The sequence below is a fragment of the Thunnus albacares genome, chromosome 23 (genome assembly GCF_914725855.1).
Source record: "Thunnus albacares chromosome 23, fThuAlb1.1, whole genome shotgun sequence".
NCBI lineage: Eukaryota > Metazoa > Chordata > Actinopteri > Scombriformes > Scombridae > Thunnus > Thunnus albacares.
In genome coordinates this window covers 12,566,705-12,586,640 of record NC_058128.1, presented here as the reverse complement: position 1 = coordinate 12,586,640, position 19,936 = coordinate 12,566,705, and the positions used below count along the sequence as shown (strand labels likewise).

General features: G+C 39.6%; 1 protein-coding gene across 4 annotated transcripts in view; it reads left to right on the top strand.

Moving 5' to 3' along the window:
- Nucleotides 1–19,936, top strand: part of wnk1b (WNK lysine deficient protein kinase 1b) — a 98,834-nt gene that overhangs the window by 41,515 nt on the left and 37,383 nt on the right. For all 4 annotated transcript variants that reach the window (XM_044342949.1, XM_044342948.1, XM_044342947.1 and 1 more), the window contains exons 3-11: nucleotides 3,690–3,862; nucleotides 9,740–9,960; nucleotides 10,852–11,009; nucleotides 16,053–16,141; nucleotides 16,824–16,963; nucleotides 17,226–17,305; nucleotides 17,576–17,818; nucleotides 18,167–18,239; nucleotides 18,906–19,099. In XM_044342949.1, the coding sequence (XP_044198884.1) occupies nucleotides 3,690–3,862; nucleotides 9,740–9,960; nucleotides 10,852–11,009; nucleotides 16,053–16,141; nucleotides 16,824–16,963; nucleotides 17,226–17,305; nucleotides 17,576–17,818; nucleotides 18,167–18,239; nucleotides 18,906–19,099 (1,371 nt within the window). The remainder of the gene's footprint in view (nucleotides 1–3,689; nucleotides 3,863–9,739; nucleotides 9,961–10,851; nucleotides 11,010–16,052; nucleotides 16,142–16,823; nucleotides 16,964–17,225; nucleotides 17,306–17,575; nucleotides 17,819–18,166; nucleotides 18,240–18,905; nucleotides 19,100–19,936) is intronic.

Below are 19,936 nucleotides of genomic sequence, written 5' to 3'. Positions count from 1 at the left end.
CTGAGAGATTGTCCTAATCTCTGAAGCAGCTCACAAGGCTTTATAACATTTCAAAAGACTTACCCACCGTGACCTGGCAGAAGCTTCACAGCTGAATCGTTGATCAGTTGGTGCGGTGGGTGTGGTTGATCAAAGTCAAGGATGTAACCTGATTATTTAAATGTTCAACATAATATCAATAGTGCCATTGTATCCTAGAATTGTTGACTGGAAAACCAGCAAGTGTGGCTTTAAACCTTCTGAATGATTGATGTCAAGCTTTTGCTTTGTCTTGGATAATTTGCACTAATGCATTACTGGATGCATTAGTTTCAAGCAAGTTTAATATTCCAATGGAAGACTCAAATAAAAGAATACAGGGCCGTACACACAATGAACTGATTAAAAAAAAGAAATGTTTTGCATGAAAGATGTCAGAATATCATTGATTTATTGAATGATTAAACCAAACAGTTGAATTGGAGTCAAGGTGCCCCTCATTGGACCACATTTTAAAACTGGTTGCCATGGTGATAATCCTGATAATGATAATAATGCGGACAGTAGGTGTCTAACCTCCAGCGTCTCATCTTGCATCATTTTGGAAAAAAAAAAAAAAAAAAAAAAAAAATTCTGAACATTTCTGTGTTCTCCTTCCTGTATTTTCTGCCATGTAACAAACACACAGCCGTTGTTTCAGTACTGCTGCTCTCTCTGTTTGAATGCAAACCAATCCTGTCTGTTCACTTTGCTGTAATTTCATCCTCTAAAAGGGTCACAGACATTATGAAACGTTGGAGATGTGTGTCATGCTTTCATTTCAAAGCACACATTTCAGTTTGTTCCAGGTTAATTGAAACATCTTTCATATTGGTTTTAATCTTTTTTTTTTTTTTTTTTTTCATATATAGTGCAACCTGCTTGTAACTGCAGGTTAACCTGTGAAGACTTTATATTTGGCATGAACTTAATAATTTAGACTCACAGACAAGGTTGCAATCATATTTGGGCTGAAATCCTTTGAGTATTGAGGTTTCATCACCTTATTTTACCGTTGTCAGGCAGCTCTGATTTTGTTTATTTTTGGGGCAGTGATGTGCTGAATGTGTCAGCTACGGTTAGACACAGAGCTGGTGAAGAAACTAGAACCATCAATGTGCAAACACACACAGACAAAAGCAAATAAGCACACAAACACACTCTCTAACTAGACTGATACACAAGCCTATTGTTGATGCAGCACAAAAACTATAAAATATGTTATTTTAAATCACAACAAGCATCATTTTAACATTAAAGCAAATATGATAATGCTCATAAATGTGTAAACAAACACGTAACACATAGGTTAGACACAGATTAATGCATGAAAGCTTTAACACACATGTAAATCTGCACACACACGCCTACTCACACACTTCTTTACAAGACCTGACCAGCCACAGTCCCCTTTGCATCTGTGTTTATTGAGGTATCAGTGGCAGAGCTGGAATGCCCGTTAAACTGTGTGTGTGTGCATGTGTTGGACTCCTCTAAGACGCTAGTCTGCTACCAGATGGAACAATGTAGACTGTAACTTTCTTTTCTTAGCTTGTTTTGGTCAAGACTCTCAATGGGTGGTTAAGACCACTGCTAATAAAGACTCAGTTAAAGGATGGCACAAAGGTCACAGGCTATGATTCACATCCGAACTACAAGCATATCAGGAACATGAGTTGTAGGAATAACTCAGGCTTTGACATGTGATCCGTTGAACAGTTGGCAGTATTCGTTGGTGGGAAGCCAGTGAGGGATCGCGTCCCTGTTGCTGCACCGGTGACTCCCACTAGTTGGTCAGGGTGCACACATGGAGTGAGGTGGGATATTAGGGGATAGCATGTTACGCCCTCCTGGTAAAGCTCCTCAGTGGCTGGTGGAAAGAAGCAGCTGGTGTCACCATCTGTGTGTCCAAAATCACTCTTGTTTACTGATTTCCTATATAATTAACACTCAGTACTTTACTCATACTTATGAATCCCCATCATTATACATCATTACTGACAGGTTTGACGTCACAACTGTAATTTTCACATCTATCATGATTGATTGTTAGCAAAAAGTAGTGCAGAAAAGATTTTTTTTTTTGCTTTAAAGTTACTACAAGGAACTTTTAGCTGGTTATGAAACTGTCTCATGATGCCTCCGATGCCTCTTTGTGACCTACATAAGCAAACGAGACCATCAGTGAGAAGATTGGCTATTTCTAAATAGTTATTCTAAATGCCTGCCACCGTGTCAGATTCCCTGCGAAATCAGACAAGACGATTTACGACACGCAGACCGGAAGAGACATGTGGCATTGTAGCATGAGGGAGTACAGAGATGTTATTAGGATGAGGGGAGGACGGGAGGAGGATATTTCACTTTGTTTGATGACATTGAAAGAAAAGTCAGACTTGTTAGCGAGAGAGAGCAGCCATGGCCGAGTGTGCTAGAGAGGGAATGAGGAGAGCGAGTGGTGGTATAGTGAGAATAAAGGAGTGAATCTGAGAAAAACGTTATTTTCTGATTGTTTCACAGCGGTTATGTTCTAAAGCACAAATAAACACACCCACACCTCTGCACAACCCTGCGGGAAGGTGCCGCGTTGCTAGATGTGGTGGTGAATGCAGCCTTATGTGTAACCAAGGTGTGTGAACGCTACAATAATAAAGTTTACTTTGCTTCACCGTCATCATAACAGCTGTGTTTAAAAGAGAAATATAGTTTTAAAAATAAGTAGCGTCTTTCTTTTACTCAGCGTTCATGGGAAATGCAGTCTTCATTCCGGGAAAACAATCCCAGTTTTTTCCACTGTAGCCGCAGTAGTGTACATGCCATAAACACTAGGTTTTTCATTCCATTGTGGGAATTTTTTTGGGCACTATATGGTGCATACATTTTGCAGAATTCAGACATCAAAATAAAGTGGCAAAAAGTAAACATAGTGCACTATATTGTAGATAAGGAACAATTTCCAGTTAGCAGTGGGGTAGGCAGTGACAAAGACTACAGTACAAGAGAGCTGGACAGTCCAACTTGAGGAGAGAATGAGCCAAAAGAAACAACCAAAACACACCTAACATTGCTTCTTGTGTGAATTCAAATCAGTTTATTTATAAATCACTTCTATAAACCAGTTTGTCACCAAGCGCCTCACACAGAAATAAAGTGTTGTACCTCACTGATAAAAAGAAGACAGATCAAAATATAACCTCAGACACACTCTAATGGATTTTTGTGTCTTTTTTGAGATCAGATGAAAGGACAGTCTACTGTTTTATCCGCATCCTTCCTCAAGCTCACAGCTGCATTTTAGTGTAATTGGGCACCATTTTCAAATGGCGCCTGGTTTCATATTTCATCTGCATTTGTATTTCAGTAGCATGTTTGGATGGTACATCAGTATTAGATGTAGAAGATTTTTAGCAGCTGTTTGTCAAACTATGTTTTGTAAGCATTAATTATTTCTCCTCTCTTCCTTTTTTCTCTTCTGTTAATTAGCTTTCCTCCCTCTCAAACCCCTCCTCTCGCTCGATTTGATTGCAATCACGCTACTATTAATACATCAATGTTTTTATGTGGGTAAATAGTTCTTTCCTCTTTTTGTATTCTCTCTCAGATGAGCAGTGTATTGTTTTTCTTGGTATTGTGTATGCGGGACTAATTTTCCTCTTCTTTCCTGTGTGCAGGATCGTAAGCTGTCGAAGTCGGAGCGTCAGCGCTTCAAAGAAGAGGCCGGGATGTTGAAGGGTCTCCAGCATCCTAACATTGTCCGCTTCTATGACTCCTGGGAGGGACCATGCAAAGGAAAGAAATGTATTGTTCTGGTCACTGAGCTCATGACGTCTGGCACGCTTAAAACGTGAGTACGCAAGAGATAAAGTCAATTAACTGAGTGCTCGTTTTAAGACTTTGAAAAACCAACACATTCTGCTATCCAAAAAGTATTATTGTATATAGCTATAGCAATATAACTGTTTACAATATTACCACAGAAAATAAGATGGGCTGAATAAAAGATGTCCTTTGATTCAAGAAAAAAACATTTAAAGCTTAACTGATCGGTGTAGAAAAGAAGAAGAATCATCTTGACACATTTGCAGTCTTGCTCATTTATCAGATGAAAGACTATTTGCTTCAGAAGAGCAGTGTCATTACAGATGATGACTCACCTCCAGTTTTTTTATTGGACTGTGAAAATCACACACATATGCCTGTGTCATCCTCTCCGCTGCAACCTTCAAATGATGAAAAGATGATTCTCTACTGCTCCAATCCACTTCCAGAATATTACATAATAAAGCATATTTACTTTTTTTGTTCGACTGTAGCATCAAATGCACAAAATAGCTTGATAATGGACTTCGTAGCACTTCCCATCATACCCAGGAATCATGGGAAGACCCCTTTCTAATCATGTTACTGTAACTGTACATCTGTGGTTTGCATGTCAATACCAGGGGCGTCTGTCAGTCTCGCTCCTCAGTCTCTGATGTGGAGAATTGATGTGTCTGTGGCCGTCATTGTGTCCACACCGTGAACGCATGCCAGTCTTTGGGCTGCATAGAATAGATGTGAGTCTGCGAATGCAAATGTGATTGTTGAGCTCCTGACACAATAAAAAAAAAAAAAAAAAAAAGCTAAATGCGGGGCGAGTGCTGCGCGGCGTGCCCCATGCAGTGCGTCGTAGGACATCGGCCCACCTGCCAGCTGCTGCTTCTGCTGCAGATTCCTCTCATTCCTGACTGAGAGACAGACAAGAGGGAGAGACCAAATGAAGCGTGTGGAGGGGATTGGAGGGGAGGGTGGAGGGGGGGACGATGAATGACCAGACTGATAGTTACATACAGTTAGTTTTAGTGACAGAGAGGGAGACTGAAAACAGTCTGATTGGCAGATAGTGAGAGCCAGAAAGACTAAAGAGATCAACACAACTAGTTATACTAGATATATAGTTTATCTACAGCCGGGCAGACTGACTGACACATGAACCACCTGTGACCACAGAGTGAGAGACTTAATCCAGCGTCACACAGCTTCCAAGGGCAGTAGCGCCCTCCACTGGAGAACTTTTTTTTTTTTTTTTTTTTAATTTATGAACAAATGCAGAAGTAGACAATCTCAATCCTGCATCTTTCCTGCACTTGTCAAGTCAAACATGTTGGACACACGCAGTAATGTAGTATAATAAGGCAATTTAAATATTTCTGTTTTCCAACTCCTTCTTTCTACTATGTATTTTGTAAAAAAAAAAAAAGAAAAAAGAAAAGAGAGTATTACAATTCTGAAAGTATACCAGAGCGAATAAAATATTCAGATAAGACCTTGGACAACAACAAATGCAAAAGCTAACGGTAAGCAGGACAGTTATGCCTGCACAACAAGTATGATAATGTGGGAAAATGACTTGGATTAAATCAATTATCAGAAAAAAATGGTATGCTAAGTATACCGCACATAGCTCCAAAACTAGAATTCCCGGACACCGTGGATTATCTAATTATCCCGCACATACATAAAGCATACATAATATAAATTCTTGTAAGTATGAATAGATTAAAGGCTGCAGAGAATTTTTTTTGGCAGTCATCCAGATGAAGACTTGGAAAGGAGAGGGACTCTTGTGTGCTGAAGTGGTGGAAAAAGAAAGAGAGATGACGACAGAGAGGACTGATAGGGAAGGAGAGAGTTGGTGAGGATGGAAATACTGACCAGTGTGGGTTCAGGGTATTAGAGGCCCCTTATCTGTGTGTGTGTGTGTGTGTGTGTATATATATATATGTGTGTGTGTATGTGAGAGAAAGAGGCAGAAAGGCATGTGTTTGTATAAACGTCTGTTTCTATGTGAATGCTTATCACGTATGTACCGCTCACATAATGTATACACATATTTCTCAAACTGCATATATATATATGTGTGTGTTCAGGTATTTGTGTTGAAAAGAGAGGCACGGTTGAGCGATCGTGTATGGGAGAGATGGTTTGTGCAGTGTCACTCTGGCATCACATGCCACAGGGTTTAACTTGTCTGTCAACACTTTTCAGAAAGGGAGTGAAAGAAAGCAGAGGAGACAAGTGAGGGAGAGGAAGAGAAGAGAGCGCAGTTTTTTGTTTTTTTTTATTATGAGATATGTGAGAAGTAGAAATAAAAGTGTGTGATGGAGTTGGGGTGGATGTAAGGAAGAAGGAGAGGCTGTAAAAAGTTTTTTTTTCTTAGCATAAACACTGAAGTTATGAAGATGTGCATTTTTGAGGTATGTTCTCTTAAAAAAAATCCCCAAAAGATTATTTTCTGTCTGTTCCTTGCTCTGAAGGCAAAGTATGAAAATATATAAATCCCCCCAGATATTAATTTTTAAAGGGAAAGGAAGATGTTGAGACCTTATTTAGGAAAAATGCCATTTCAGTCATTTTATGTGGCAAAATTGACTAGTTTCAATTCACAACCACACAGGACAAAGACAAGAATGTTAGAAATTGGATCTCTTTGGTTTCCGTGCTGTTGGTTGGACAAAACAAGCCATTTGAAGACATCAACTTGGGCTTTAGGACATTATGGAGGACATTTTTCCCTGTTTCACTGTTTCACTGACAATTTGTAGATGAAACAATACAAAATTAATTGATAATGAAAATCATCTTTGATCGCAGCCTTATTGTGGGTCATACTCCAACAATCCCAACGGCGTGTCGGTTGACAGCGCCATGGCCTGTGATTTTTAATAAAGTGAATGCATCACAGGTTGACTGTACTTAGTGTGAACAATGTAGCGAGGCCATTAATCCTGATATATGGGAATTCATCCGAGGCCAAGGACAGAAGAGAGGACACGCTGCATCTTGTTACATTTTGATTCCAGAGGTCTGCTAGCCGTAGGTCTCTGTGTTGGAGGGTTTGTAGGATGCTGCTGCAGCTGTCCTCATGTAAACTGAGTTTTCACCCAAAATCAGTGCTCACAGAGTTAGTGACAGTGGTGAAAGAAGAAAGAGCTTAAGTACATGTAAAAGTCAAACATTGTTTAGCAAATGTTTAGTATTTTTCTTAATTGTTCTTCTTAATCATTTTCTGTTGATTGACTGATAGATTGTCTTGTTTCAGCTCTACTTTTAAATTAATGTAGTATAGTAATAACTACGTGTCCCTGTGAAATGAAGTGGAATAAAAGTATTAAGAAGCATCAAATTGAAATACTCAAAGTACAAATACCTCAAGATGGTACTTAGTACAGTAGCTGAGTTACTGACTCTGCTGGTGAAAACACAGCGTCGCAGCTATAACACGCAGTGACGCCGGAGCTCCGTCCAACAATCTGGATCTTTGATGGAGCAGATCGGTTTGTGATGCTGAGTCCATAGTTGTCTGAACTGCTCTTGTCAGCTAAGACAGACTGCAGTCGCTGCATTATTAGAGCAGCTGTTGACTCTCAGGATCTGTGTGTAAGCGGAGAGCCTCCAGTGATGCTGCAGCCAGACTCACCGATGCTGCTCTGCACCAGGTCAGCTGTCTGGACACAAAACAGGAAAAACAGAGGACACCGCTGGTGGAGACAACAGCATTCTTGGTCGGGTCACTGCGGTTCAGTCAGCTGCAGGACCTTGAACAGATTTAGTTTGAGCTAAATTGAAAGCATGGACATTGAACTAAATGCAGTAATAGAAAAGATCAAGGGCAAGGTCGTTTTGAGCTCCAACATCTAAGGCACTTATAATAATAAGAAAAATGAGCTCAAATCAAAATTCTTCTGCTCGCTGTGATGTGATGAAATTTACACATACCAGCTAAATTAAACAAATCAAAAAGATGATGAGTCATGGAACGGTTGAGTTCCTTTGAATCCTCCTCATCGCCTGGTTGATCAGAGAATGACGAAGGAGTAAACTCCGCTTCTCTCTGTTTGATTTCTTCTGTTCGGTACTTGAATGTAGCAGAAAAGCTGTGAAGAGAAAAAAAGCACACAAGTCTCCAGCTGATAAGAGAAAATGGGAAACACTTTGCTTAGAATTTAAACATTGATTTTAAATGAGCTTATCAAGAGTGGCAGTCTATGAATTATGAATGAGTTTTCACAGAGCTTTTAAACAGAAGTTTTGACAGAAGCCTTTTCATCCAATAATTGCATCTAATTTAATCAATAATAATAAAAAACAGCTGTATGTTTGAAGTCATTTGACAGTGAATAAGAGAAACGCTCAATCTGGAAACACCGCAAACTGGAAAACATTTCACATACTGTCAAATTCCCGTCCTGTTCTCCCTGTATTCCTGTTTCCTCCCACATCCCAAAGACATACAAACTAGGTTGACTGGAAACTGTGGAAATTGAAAATCTGTCGTCAAGGATGTTTCCCTTCCACCCACTATGCTGGGAGAGCTTCCAGACCCCCGTAACTCTAGACAGGAATAAAGACAATAGGATTCAAAATAGAACAATTACACATTAAATGAAACCTCATTGTTCTCAATCCAGAAGATTAGAAGGCTTTAAGAATAAGTGGCATAAATATAATGTAATACAGCTAATGTTTACCATCAGATCAGTGGGCATCTGTGCTGTCCTGACTCTTAGAAACACGGGGAAGAATTTTCTATTAAAAACCACATAAAAAATATATGAGGATGTTAACTAGCATGGCTGCTATTGTTTCACTAGAGTTTACTTAAAAAGTGACATTTACAGTAGGTTGTAATTTGATATTGTTGCATTTTGTGTGAAGAAATTAAATACATTAGAATTCCTATTTGTTCTAATATTCCAGTGGATATTTTCCATGCATGCAATGTCAGTTTCTAATCATTTGTTGTTGTTTGTTGTGTGCACATTCATGTCTGTACTGTAAATTTATGATGCATCTCTTTAAAACCGCTATAATCGATAATTTTCTACAATTTACAGTATCAGATTGTGACAAAGTCTGTAATGTGAGAAGCTTCATAGCGAGTTTAAGCCTGCAGCCTTTACTGTTTTGGTTCACTCTCATAGTGTAATTTTCAGCTATAACAGGCAGCTGTGCGCTACCTGCTCAGCACTAAACGGCAGACAGACACAGTTAGTGACTAGCTGGTGAACATAGTGGAACATTTAGCAGCTAAAGAGCCAGAAATTTCCCTCAGGAGTTAGTGGAGACCAAAAACAGAGCTAAAAGTAAGTCAATTTTAGTACTTGGTGTGTTCATAACCAACTGTTTCCTAACAATTTCACCATATGAACTTAAATTGTGGTGATATGTCAATGTTTTGTTTACAAATTGTTTCCGTTTGCCCCCAAAAGGCCAAAAAAATCAGTTTAAGCTGGAATTGTCAGACTGTAATCCACTTTGGTTGTATAAGCTTTAATCTTTAATTGAAGTATTATCCGTATTTCTGCTACTACTTCTGTCTCTCCATGCCTTGCTTTGGCATAATTAATTAAACTCCTGGTTGGGTTTAAATGTCCCATAATAAGTTTACTATACAGCCCTCAACTTCAATGAAATGGTGCCACACTCTTCATATTATTTGATGCGTAATAGTTGTTTGCTAAAATTGCTCTGTCTTTTTAGCTGTTGCACTCGTACACAACGACTTTCAAAGAGGACCGGAAATGTCAGCAGTTATTGTTTTGGCCACTTGAGCAGGATACATAACTGATGACAGGCTGTTGACGGGTTGAACCTGCTGCTCTCTCCCTTTAGTTTTGTACACTTAATCTCGCTTTGTTGAATGACACGCTCATTTACGTGCCTTCTCTTCATCCTGCAGCTACCTGAAGCGTTTCAAGGTGATGAAAATCAAGGTTCTGCGTTCGTGGTGCAGACAGATCCTCAAAGGCCTTCACTTCCTACACACCAGAGCTCCACCCATCATTCACAGAGACCTGAAATGCGACAACATCTTTATCACAGGACCTACAGGGTCGGTCAAGATAGGAGACCTGGGGTTAGCCACACTGAAGAGGGCCTCCTTCGCCAAGAGCGTCATAGGTAGGAAGATCTCTCACGTGCAGACAGACCTGCAGTAGTCAGACTCAAGCTTGTATATCAGAAATGTTTAGGTTTGTGAAAGTCACATACTGTAATTTACGTGGGTTTGTCATAACAATAACCGTTTTACATGCTTACATACTGCTTCTAAAATTTCTAGTTGTAAAAGCAAACAGCACATATTTGAAACACACACCAGTCAGTCTGCTAGTAATCTAGGATTAAGCTGTCTAGAGATGCATACACGCGCCAAAGATATGCCGCACACACACACACACACACACACCCCCTCCATCCTTTTATAATACACTCTTGAGCACACAAGTCGAGTATCCGCTGTGCTCCATATAATAACTCAGCCTTCTTACAGTAGTCTCGCTATACAGTTAACCACAGGTATTCTGGTATTCGCTCATATTCTCACATACACAGCGCATGGAAGCGCATATTCTGGTGCGCTCGAGGCAAGAATGAAGTGCTTAGTCAATCTAGCAGCTGCTTTGTAGCGATTAAGCTGTTCTCAAGTATTCAGACACTTATCAAAAAACCACACACACTTAAACAAACGTGCGTTCACATATGCAACATTTCAGGCTAGTATGCAGTACCAGAAGTGAGTTTGTGATGTTAAATTTCCAGATTTTCTAAAGCATTTTAAAGATTTAAGTCCTGTCTTCACTGTAACTATTGCATTATGTGTCACAGAACAGAAGCTGTGAATTTACTGTGTATTCCCTGAGAGTTTTTTTTTTCTCAATGTCCCTTTTTCTGTCGTCTGTGATGACATTTACAGTTAAAGACATTCCCGCACTCCAAAATAAGCAAAAAATAAGGGTTTTAAATTGTCAGCACGATGCATAAGGTCACGGTTTCTCCTCTCCTTATCATCAGGTACCCCAGAGTTTATGGCTCCGGAGATGTACGAGGAGAAGTATGATGAATCCGTAGACGTCTACGCCTTCGGGATGTGTATGTTGGAGATGGCTACCTCAGAGTACCCCTACTCTGAATGTCAAAACGCTGCCCAGATCTACAGACGAGTTACAAGCGTGAGTCTGAATTTCTAGTACAGCATGTGACAGAGAGTGAAATCTATTTCTTGCACCTGTGACATTCATGGGTTGTACCTAAAAGCCTTGTTTGTGTTTTTTTTTGGTCTCCATCTTCCTCCACTCAGCTCTCTCTACCACTCTCCCCCCCCTACTTGTTTACAGCCTACAGTATATTAATAAGTTTGGCATGAGCTGCAGGAGATCCACTCATATGACTTTGCTTTTGCACTGATTAGTCTCTCTCTCTCTTTCTCCCTCCCAACTCTCCCTCTCTCTCTCTCTGTCTAAATATAAAAAAACTGAGAAAACACTAGAGGAGAACATTTTTGGCTGCATTTTTTTCTCTGCCGCTAGAGAGCAATACCAAGCAAGCCATGTCACATTAGGGCCAAAAAAAATGTGCCCTCAAGAGATGTTTTGTTGACCTTGAACATGGCAACCTGACCCTGGGGTCACGCAGTGGCTGATGAGTTGAAAATAAATGCAGAGATTTGATATATATGAGCAATTTTCTTTTAAAAAAATGAAATTCAGCATCACAAAAAGGTTTTATACTGGCTTGAATTGAGTAAAAATGACATAAGCTTGGCATCATTTATTCAGTTTCATCATTTTTGTCGTCTTTTTTGATTTTCTCATAGGCAGCAACAAGTCCATGAACCATAACTAGTAAAACTCTTATTTATCTATCTGTTTATTGACAGTCAGGGAGCCTCTTGAATCAACTCATCGGATGGAAATGTACCAAATGCACTCTTAGGTTTTGTAACATTTCCAAGTTTCGCTAAAATATAGATGACAGTTGGCTGGAAGCACCGACTGAAAAACAAAACAAAAAAGCAAAATGAGACAGAGACCAAAACACAGACAGAGAGGACAACAGATGCAATCAGAGGCTGTTTTTAAGTTGAGTGCTGCTGAGGTCATCAACTCAACAGCGCGCGCACACACACACACACACACGCGCACACACACAGACAGACAGACAGAGGCAGATGAGAGCTGTCTCCCGCCTCTCCTCATGGGAGTTCAGTTATGTGGAGGCTGACAGGGATTGTTAATGGACCAAAGGAATTTACTAGAAATCTCTCTCTCTCTCTCTGTCTGTCTCTCTCTCTCTGTCTCTCTCTCTCTCTCTTTCTCTTTTTTCTCTCCATCCTTCCTTCTATCCTGTTGTCCTTCCATTATTTCTGTTTTTCTCTCTGCATCTTTCTGCCTCACTACATTTCTGTTCACTATAAGCTCATAAAAAGTATAACATTAAATATTATTTTCTGTTGCCAAAACATCAGTGCATAACAAAAAAGGATGCTCAAACATGGGCAGATTTTTAGTAATTCAATGAAAAAAGGATTTCAAGCAACTATTATCCTTCAATATTTGCTGTTTATAGCTTATAGGTTAGTGCTACATCCCTCACAGCTAAAACAAGTGCAGTGAAGTTAACATGAAAATTTAATGGTAACTTCAGACTCACTGGCATGTTTTTTTTATTTTTTAATTCAATGAGAATACCAAATAAAACCTGATGTGTTGCAAACCTGTTATTATTTTCTATTTCAGTACTTAAGACAGTGCTAGTTAGACAAAGGGTTATGAATTACTCTTATACGCTTTAATGTATATTCTGTTTCAATCTTCAGTTCAGTAATGAAATTTGAATGGATAAAATCCTCTCAGTGTCCATCCATCCTATCTGACCGGCTAAATTCAAATTGAAGGGATTTGGATTAAGATCGCCTCTCTGCCTCTTACCACCGCTGTGGGAGAGAAGAGGCAGTTCCTCTGTCTCTCTGTCCGCTGTGATCGCTCTGTGTCTGAATCTCTCGTTTCAATTTAAAAAGTGTTTTTATGCAGAATAAATTCAAACACGTCAGTATATTTCAGAATACAGAATGTCCATCTGGCCTTCTGTCTGCACCCATATCTTCCCTCTCTCTCTCTCTCTATTCTTTACTCTCACTGACACAAACTGAAATCACATCACAGATTTGGTTGAGCCATATTAAATTTATCGTAGTGACCTCAGCCTTTGAGTTCACAACTCTGATTGTGTGTGTTTGTTTATGTGTGTGGGTACGCTGAAAGTCATTTTTTTTTTAACTGGTCAACACAACATTTAGCCAAAACAACATTTTTGCAATCACTTGTCCGTGTGTGTGTGTGTGTGTGTTATTGTCACACACATGCACATACAACCTTGTGACAGCCCCTCAGGGTGCCCCAGGCACCTGCTCCCTTTCATTTCGCTGCCTAATCCATCCTCACAGCTCTCCATCCTCCATTTTTCTCTCTCTCTCTCTCCTCACAAAGTCACCCCTGATGTGTTCAATCAGTAACTTTTTGAAAATAAAATAACTGTAATCACTGCAAGGCAAACGTAGAGACTCCACAATAAGGTAAACTACCTCTTTTCAGTACCAGTTCATTGTTGATGGGTCATTAAGCTGACGGGTACCTCCTAACTCTGACAGGTTGCAGTCTCCACAGCTGACAGGATTTGTTTTTTCTTTCAATGTTTCTTTATGAAGGTTAGCTGTAATTTCTGCTTTTTTATTCTGGATATTTTTCTTTTCGTCTTGATCGTCTCTGTGCTGATACCAGACTGTGGGAATCGCCACCAATTGATCTGTCAATTTGACACGAAGACAATATGCGTCAAGAAAGATTTCAACTGTATGTACAGAATAGTCTACAGTATTTTTCCCTACATGAGTATTACCTCTTAAAATACACTCAATTATCATATTGTGCCCTCTTTTTAATTTTAATATAGTTCAGAAAGGGTCTGAGCCCTTTTTTTTTTAATTTTTTCCATATCTAAAAGGCAGTATGCTTTATGGCTTTATTTAATTTAATAGCTAACATACAGTGTTGTTGCCGTGCTTCATGTTCCTTCTTCTAGAACATTCCTTACCTCCAATCAGCCTTGTTAAACCAAAATCTAGCTTTCTCTCTCTCTTTCTAACCCTCCCTTCTTCTGTCATACTTAATACCATTACTTCCTCCATCAGTCCTAACTTTGTTTGGCCCTGGAATCTCAGAACGTGTGTGTGTGTGTGTGTGTGTGTGTGTGTGTGTGTGTGCATGTGTGAAAGAGAGAGAGAGAGAGAGAGAGAGAGAGAGAGAGATGGGGGGTTGTTATGTAATGGTGAACTCAGGGGTAGCAGGAGAGAAACGGGCCATGAAAGAAAAAGAAAGGAGGGAAGGGAAGACCGGTCTGGAGGAAACGAGCAGAGGGAGGTGGTCATTTACTGGCACAAACAGGTTGAGATAAACAGTCTGTATTTCAGACGAGTCAGTTCGCCAACCAGTTTTGACTAAAAACAATTTTTTTTCCAAGACATGTCAGTCAAACAACTGTCTAGTTCACTTGTCTGAGTACTCTTTAGGTAAGTTGCTCACCTTTTTATTTGATAAATCATTTATCTTTCTCTCTACTTGTCTCATCTGTCATTTAGCTGTTTGATATTTTAACTAATAGCAAGTTATTGTGTCTTAACACTGATCTAAAATGCGACTCCTCTCTACTCTCTTTTACTTTGGCTTTCTCATGTTCATCCTGCTTTTTTAAACTTATGTTTTATGAGTTTTTATTGCCCCTGATTCTTGCTCATCTCTGTTAGTTGGTTTGTGAAGTTGTATTTGATATAATCTGTGTGATTTGAGGAAATACATATCTAAGAAAAAGTTTTGAACTGTCTTAATTACCTTAATGTCTCGTTGATTATTTATACTAATTTAATAACTGCATTCCAGCTAGGATATTTTACACAGAACAAGCAAATTCATCTAATTTAATTAGATGACAGACTAGAAAGTTTGTTTATATGTTATGTACGTAAAAATGCTTGACAGATGGAGTGATTTTCTGGAATATTTTATTTTCTATTGCTTCCTCTACTTTAATCAGGATTTAGCTTTTATCTCTGTACAGTTTTTGCTTCAGTCTCTATTTTGTTCCTCAGTTAACAGCATTCCTGCTACTAGCTCGGTCATTGAAATGCCTTCCGACGAGCTGTTAAACTGATCCTCTGTTGGACTCTTCCTTGGCCATAATCATACTTTTTTTTTTTATGGCAAAAGAACATTTCCACATAGTATAATGAAGCACTAAAACTAATCTTTTCTGGATTAGTTTGCACCATTTTTTTTTCCTACAAAAAGGATTTCCATTATTGCCTTTTCCTATTAACAAGCATTAGATGTACCTTTTCACAGTGCCAAGCTACAGAATGGGTCCCTGTGAATGTCTTTTATTGGTGTTGTCCTTCAAAATGTTCCCTAGTGGCTCTGAATGGCTGATTCACTATTTATTCCTGAGAGGGTTTATGTGGGATTTAACCCTGGAACATAAAATTACTGAAGTCTTACTGTAGGACCTCTGTCTGACAAACATTTAACCTTCATAAAAAACATAAAGCAAAATATTCAATTTGCATGGCTCATCAATTTAAAATACAATGCTATTTCACAGACTCAGTTCAGTTGAATTTAATTAGTATCAGTTAATCCCACACTATATAATAGGAATTTGGCATTTAAGTCTTATGACATTTTCCAATTTGTTTCATTTTTCCATTTTCAGACTGTTCCCACATTTCTGTGGTCCTGTTTTCTATTTTCCTATATAGAAGAATACTTTTATCACATACAGAGGAAAAACTAAAGGAGCGAGCAAACAGATGTGTTTTCTGGAAGAAAATTAAGATTCAGAGAATGAATGTGCAGTGTGTGTGTATATATATGTGTGTGTGTGTGTGTGTGTGTGTGTGTGTGTGTGTGTGTGTGTGTGTGTGTGTGTGTGTGTGTGTGTGTGTGTGTGTGTGTGTGTGTATGTGTGAATTAAAACATAGCAGCCACCGGGTAAATGTCTCCTATGCATTAGTGAGAAAGATCATGTCTGGGTTTTAGTTCTTCTCGAACTCCAGCGTGCGTGTGTGTGCGCGTGCGTGCGTGTGCGTGTGTGTGTGTGGCTCTCGTCTGTCTCTTAAAGGTTTCGTGTCTTCACTGCTCTTGTGTCTGTGTGATTATGTGCAGGGAGTGAAGCCTGGCAGTTTTGACAAGGTAGCCATTCCTGAGGTAAAGGAAATCATAGAGGGCTGCATCAGAACGAACAAAGATGAGAGGTGAGACACACACACACACACACACGCACGCACACACACACACACACACACACAGATTGTTAAACCCAAAACCAAAGCTGTTGATATATAGTGATTTCTGTGGATTTTTGGATATGACAATCATCACTACACTTAGTAATGTCTGATGATACAAGTTCAGGAAGTTTTTGTCCACTTTAAGCAAAGTCATTCTCCCTCTAAATCCTGTTCTAATTCACAGTTTCTTGGTTATCTAAATAGTGCTCTGTTCTCTCGCTCTCCCCATGCCATCGGTGTGCCAAAACATCCACCTCCTCCCTCGCTGGCACTCTTTCCTTTTGCCCCCCCTCCCTGCTTCATTTTATTGTCCAAAATTTAGTTATCTTGGTCTTTTGGCGAGAAATAGTCATCTGATTGGTTGTCAGTCGTCCAGCCACAGTGCATTCATAGCTGACTCTCATTTCAAGGATCGCTAATGCTTTTCTCCTGAACGTTTTTCTTTGTTAAAAATCATCCGCCTCTGCATACTTCACGACACACTGTAATGTGAAACAGTGTATAGGTTGAAAAATCTACTTCTCTCTCATCAGCTACATTTTTTTTAACATTTCTTTTCACCTCTCTCTTTGTTCCAGTGACACTGGTGTTTAGCTGGATGATTCCTCCCTTACATATCTTATCTTTTTGTCTCCCGTTCTTCTAGGTATGCTATAAAGATCCTGTTGAACCATGCATTCTTCCAAGAGGACACTGGGGTCAGGGTTGAACTGGCAGAAGAGGATGATGGGGAAATGATCGCAATCAAACTCTGGCTCAGGATAGAAGACGTCAAGAAGCTCAAAGGTTAGAAATAATATCTTTCTGACTGGCTCACATTCAGATCTGTTGTAAAAATATCTGATAAAAGCAAACATGTAACTATATATGTCATAAATCTTATATTAAGGGGCAATAGTTCTTTATAGCTGTTATAAAAAAATCTGTCAACCCTCTTACCCACCCTCTTGTAGTGAAAAACCATTGATGTTATATTAGGATATTAATTATTCCAAGTAAATATAAGACAGACACCTGCCTGACCAGCCACCTGTAATTTGCTTTTCAGGAAAATACAAAGACAACGAAGCCATCGAGTTCTCCTTTGACCTGAACAAAGATGTCCCTGAAGATGTGGCCCAGGAAATGGTATTATGGGAGGGATTCATAGAGGAGGGATTCATAAGGGATAGATGTATGGTGGTGTGGATAAGTGGGAGGGAGGGAGGGAGGGTTGGATTTAGGTGAGAGAGAATAGAAAGGGAGAGATGTGAAAAGTAGCAACTGATGCATAAATGTAGACAGCAGATAGATAGATGGTTGGTGAGATGGACAGGAGATAAATGATAGATGGAGGTGAGTAATGGTGCATATTTTGTTGAAAGGTAATATGCGTGACTTTACCTAAAACCTCTCCAGGTTGAGTCTGGCTATGTTGCTGAGGGTGACCACAAGACCATGGCCAAGGCTATCAAGGACCGCGTATCTCTGATCCGGAGGAAGAGAGAACAGAGACAGCTGGTACGAGAGGAACAGGAGAAGAGAAAATTGGAGGCGGAACAACAACAACAGCTGCAGCAACAACAACAACAACAGCAGCAGCAACAACAACAACAACAACAACAACAGCAACAAGAAACACTCAAAACTTCACACACACAGGTTCGTTGGACAGTTGATGAGCATGATTTTATTGTAAGTTTTTCATTTGTTTCAAATCAGTTTGTATGTATATTTGTAGCTGTGTAACTTTGATTTGTTGTGTGTAAAGTTCATAAAAAGACACTTGCAAATGATTTGGCTCAATATTTATCACAGCAAGTCTTTATCCTTGAAGTCCCATTCTGAAATTGATATGTGGTGCCATTCGCACCTGGCCACTAGAGTCCACATGGTCCTTGTTCCAGTTGTAGCATTTTGTATTCAAATGTATAAACCATGTGGGAAATATGAATTTTGTCCTTATTTTACTTTAGTTTAACCTTAGCTTGTATTCTTTTCTGTCTCCAGGCAGAGACAGAGGAGACTGAAGTGGAGCAGCAGCAGCAGCTTCACTATCAGCAGAGCGGCATCTCGCACACATGTAAGACAAATACTGCAAATAACTGCAAATAGAGATTTAGAACAGCACCCCGTCGTCACATTCTGCACGGTGGTTTCTATTTTCATACGTTTCTGCTTCCGAAGGTCCTTTGATAGTTTAGCACACTGTGTATCTACCATGAAGATCGAATTTAGGTTGTAAAAGATGGTCGCAATGTTGTTTAATTTATATTTCTCTTGTAACAACATGATGCTGTAGAATGTAAGAAAGCAGAAACAATCTATAGTGTATGACGCTAATGAAGGCAAAGTAGCTGGGAACATTATGGGAATAAAGCTTGCTATATTGGAGAAGTATTATGCATCTTATCTTCCAGTAAACCAAGGACAGCCATGGTTGAGTTGCTGTTTAAATATGCCATATAATTTCCAATCATCCTGTTTTAAATTGAAAACACATTTTAACTCATTCCCAATGGATTTATTTGCATGCCAATACATTTTTCATAAAGCCAAACCTGTTGTGCCCTAACATAACTAGCTGTAAACTCACTTATATCAAGTTTGAGATTTGCATAGAAATAAGATTATCTCCACATCAAAGTAGGTTTTTATAACTTGATTGTGAGTTTGATAATTGTAGAAAAAGGAAGGACAGAAGAAAAGGTTACCCTGCTTATTTCAATTTTCTCCGTGTCTCTCTCAGCTGAAGGAGGCATGGACAGCGGCCAGGGTTCCTCGGTGTTCTCCTCAGACTCCCCCCACCTGGGTCAGCTGACCATGTCGTACAGCTGCCCCCCTTCCTCCCAGCCCCCCTCCCAGTCCCAAACCCCTTACCCCTCTGCCCCCTCCGCTACCCTGCAGCAACACCCGGCCTACGCCCAGCCGCCGCAGCCAATGGTGAGTGGTGACGTCACCCAAATCAGACATCACACGTGTACGTTTCGGGTTGTCACATCTGTGAGGGGTGCTATATTCACAGCTGTGTTGAAAATGACTCGTCAGTTTGAAGTGAGCACTGCATGGTGTGTTGGAGTGGGAGTGAGCTTGAGTGGAGTTTGCAGTGTTTGTGAATGGGGTGGGAATTGCTTGTTATGCGTTGAGCTAAATACACAAGAGCATGCCGGTGATGGGCTTTTATTCGGAGATGATCACCTTTGACCTCAACGCCCATTGAGGCATGTAACCTGTAGTATTACACATAGAGAAAGCAACACATTTGCCAAACACATCAAACTCAGTTTGTCAGCCAACATTTCAACCACTTATTAGGTTATAACAATGTCTGATCAAGTTTTCAGCTAGTCAGTAAGTCTGTTAGTCGGTAGACAACCACTTACTTTGGTAGTATACCAGTCCTCTGTTGTATTTCATCTTAGATGTCTGTCAGTCACTCTCTCTTCAACCTCCCAGATGTCATGTATCCCTCTTATCCTCAATCCTGTCGTTTTATCCACCAGTTACCTCTTTCACTGTCCTTCCCTCAATCCTCCTTGTACTGTATGTTAAAATCCATTTTTCTTTGTTGTGTTCCCTATTAGTTCTTGTGTTGGTTGTTCATTCAATTACTTTTCTTTAAGTATTAGTTAAGTTATATATTGTCTTGTTTTCATATTTTCAAACCTTTTTTATACATTAATAACCTGACATATTTGCTTGTACGGAGCCCCCCAGTACTTTTGTGTTACCTCACAATACATTTGCATTCCCTTGCATTAGTTTTGCATTCCCATGCAA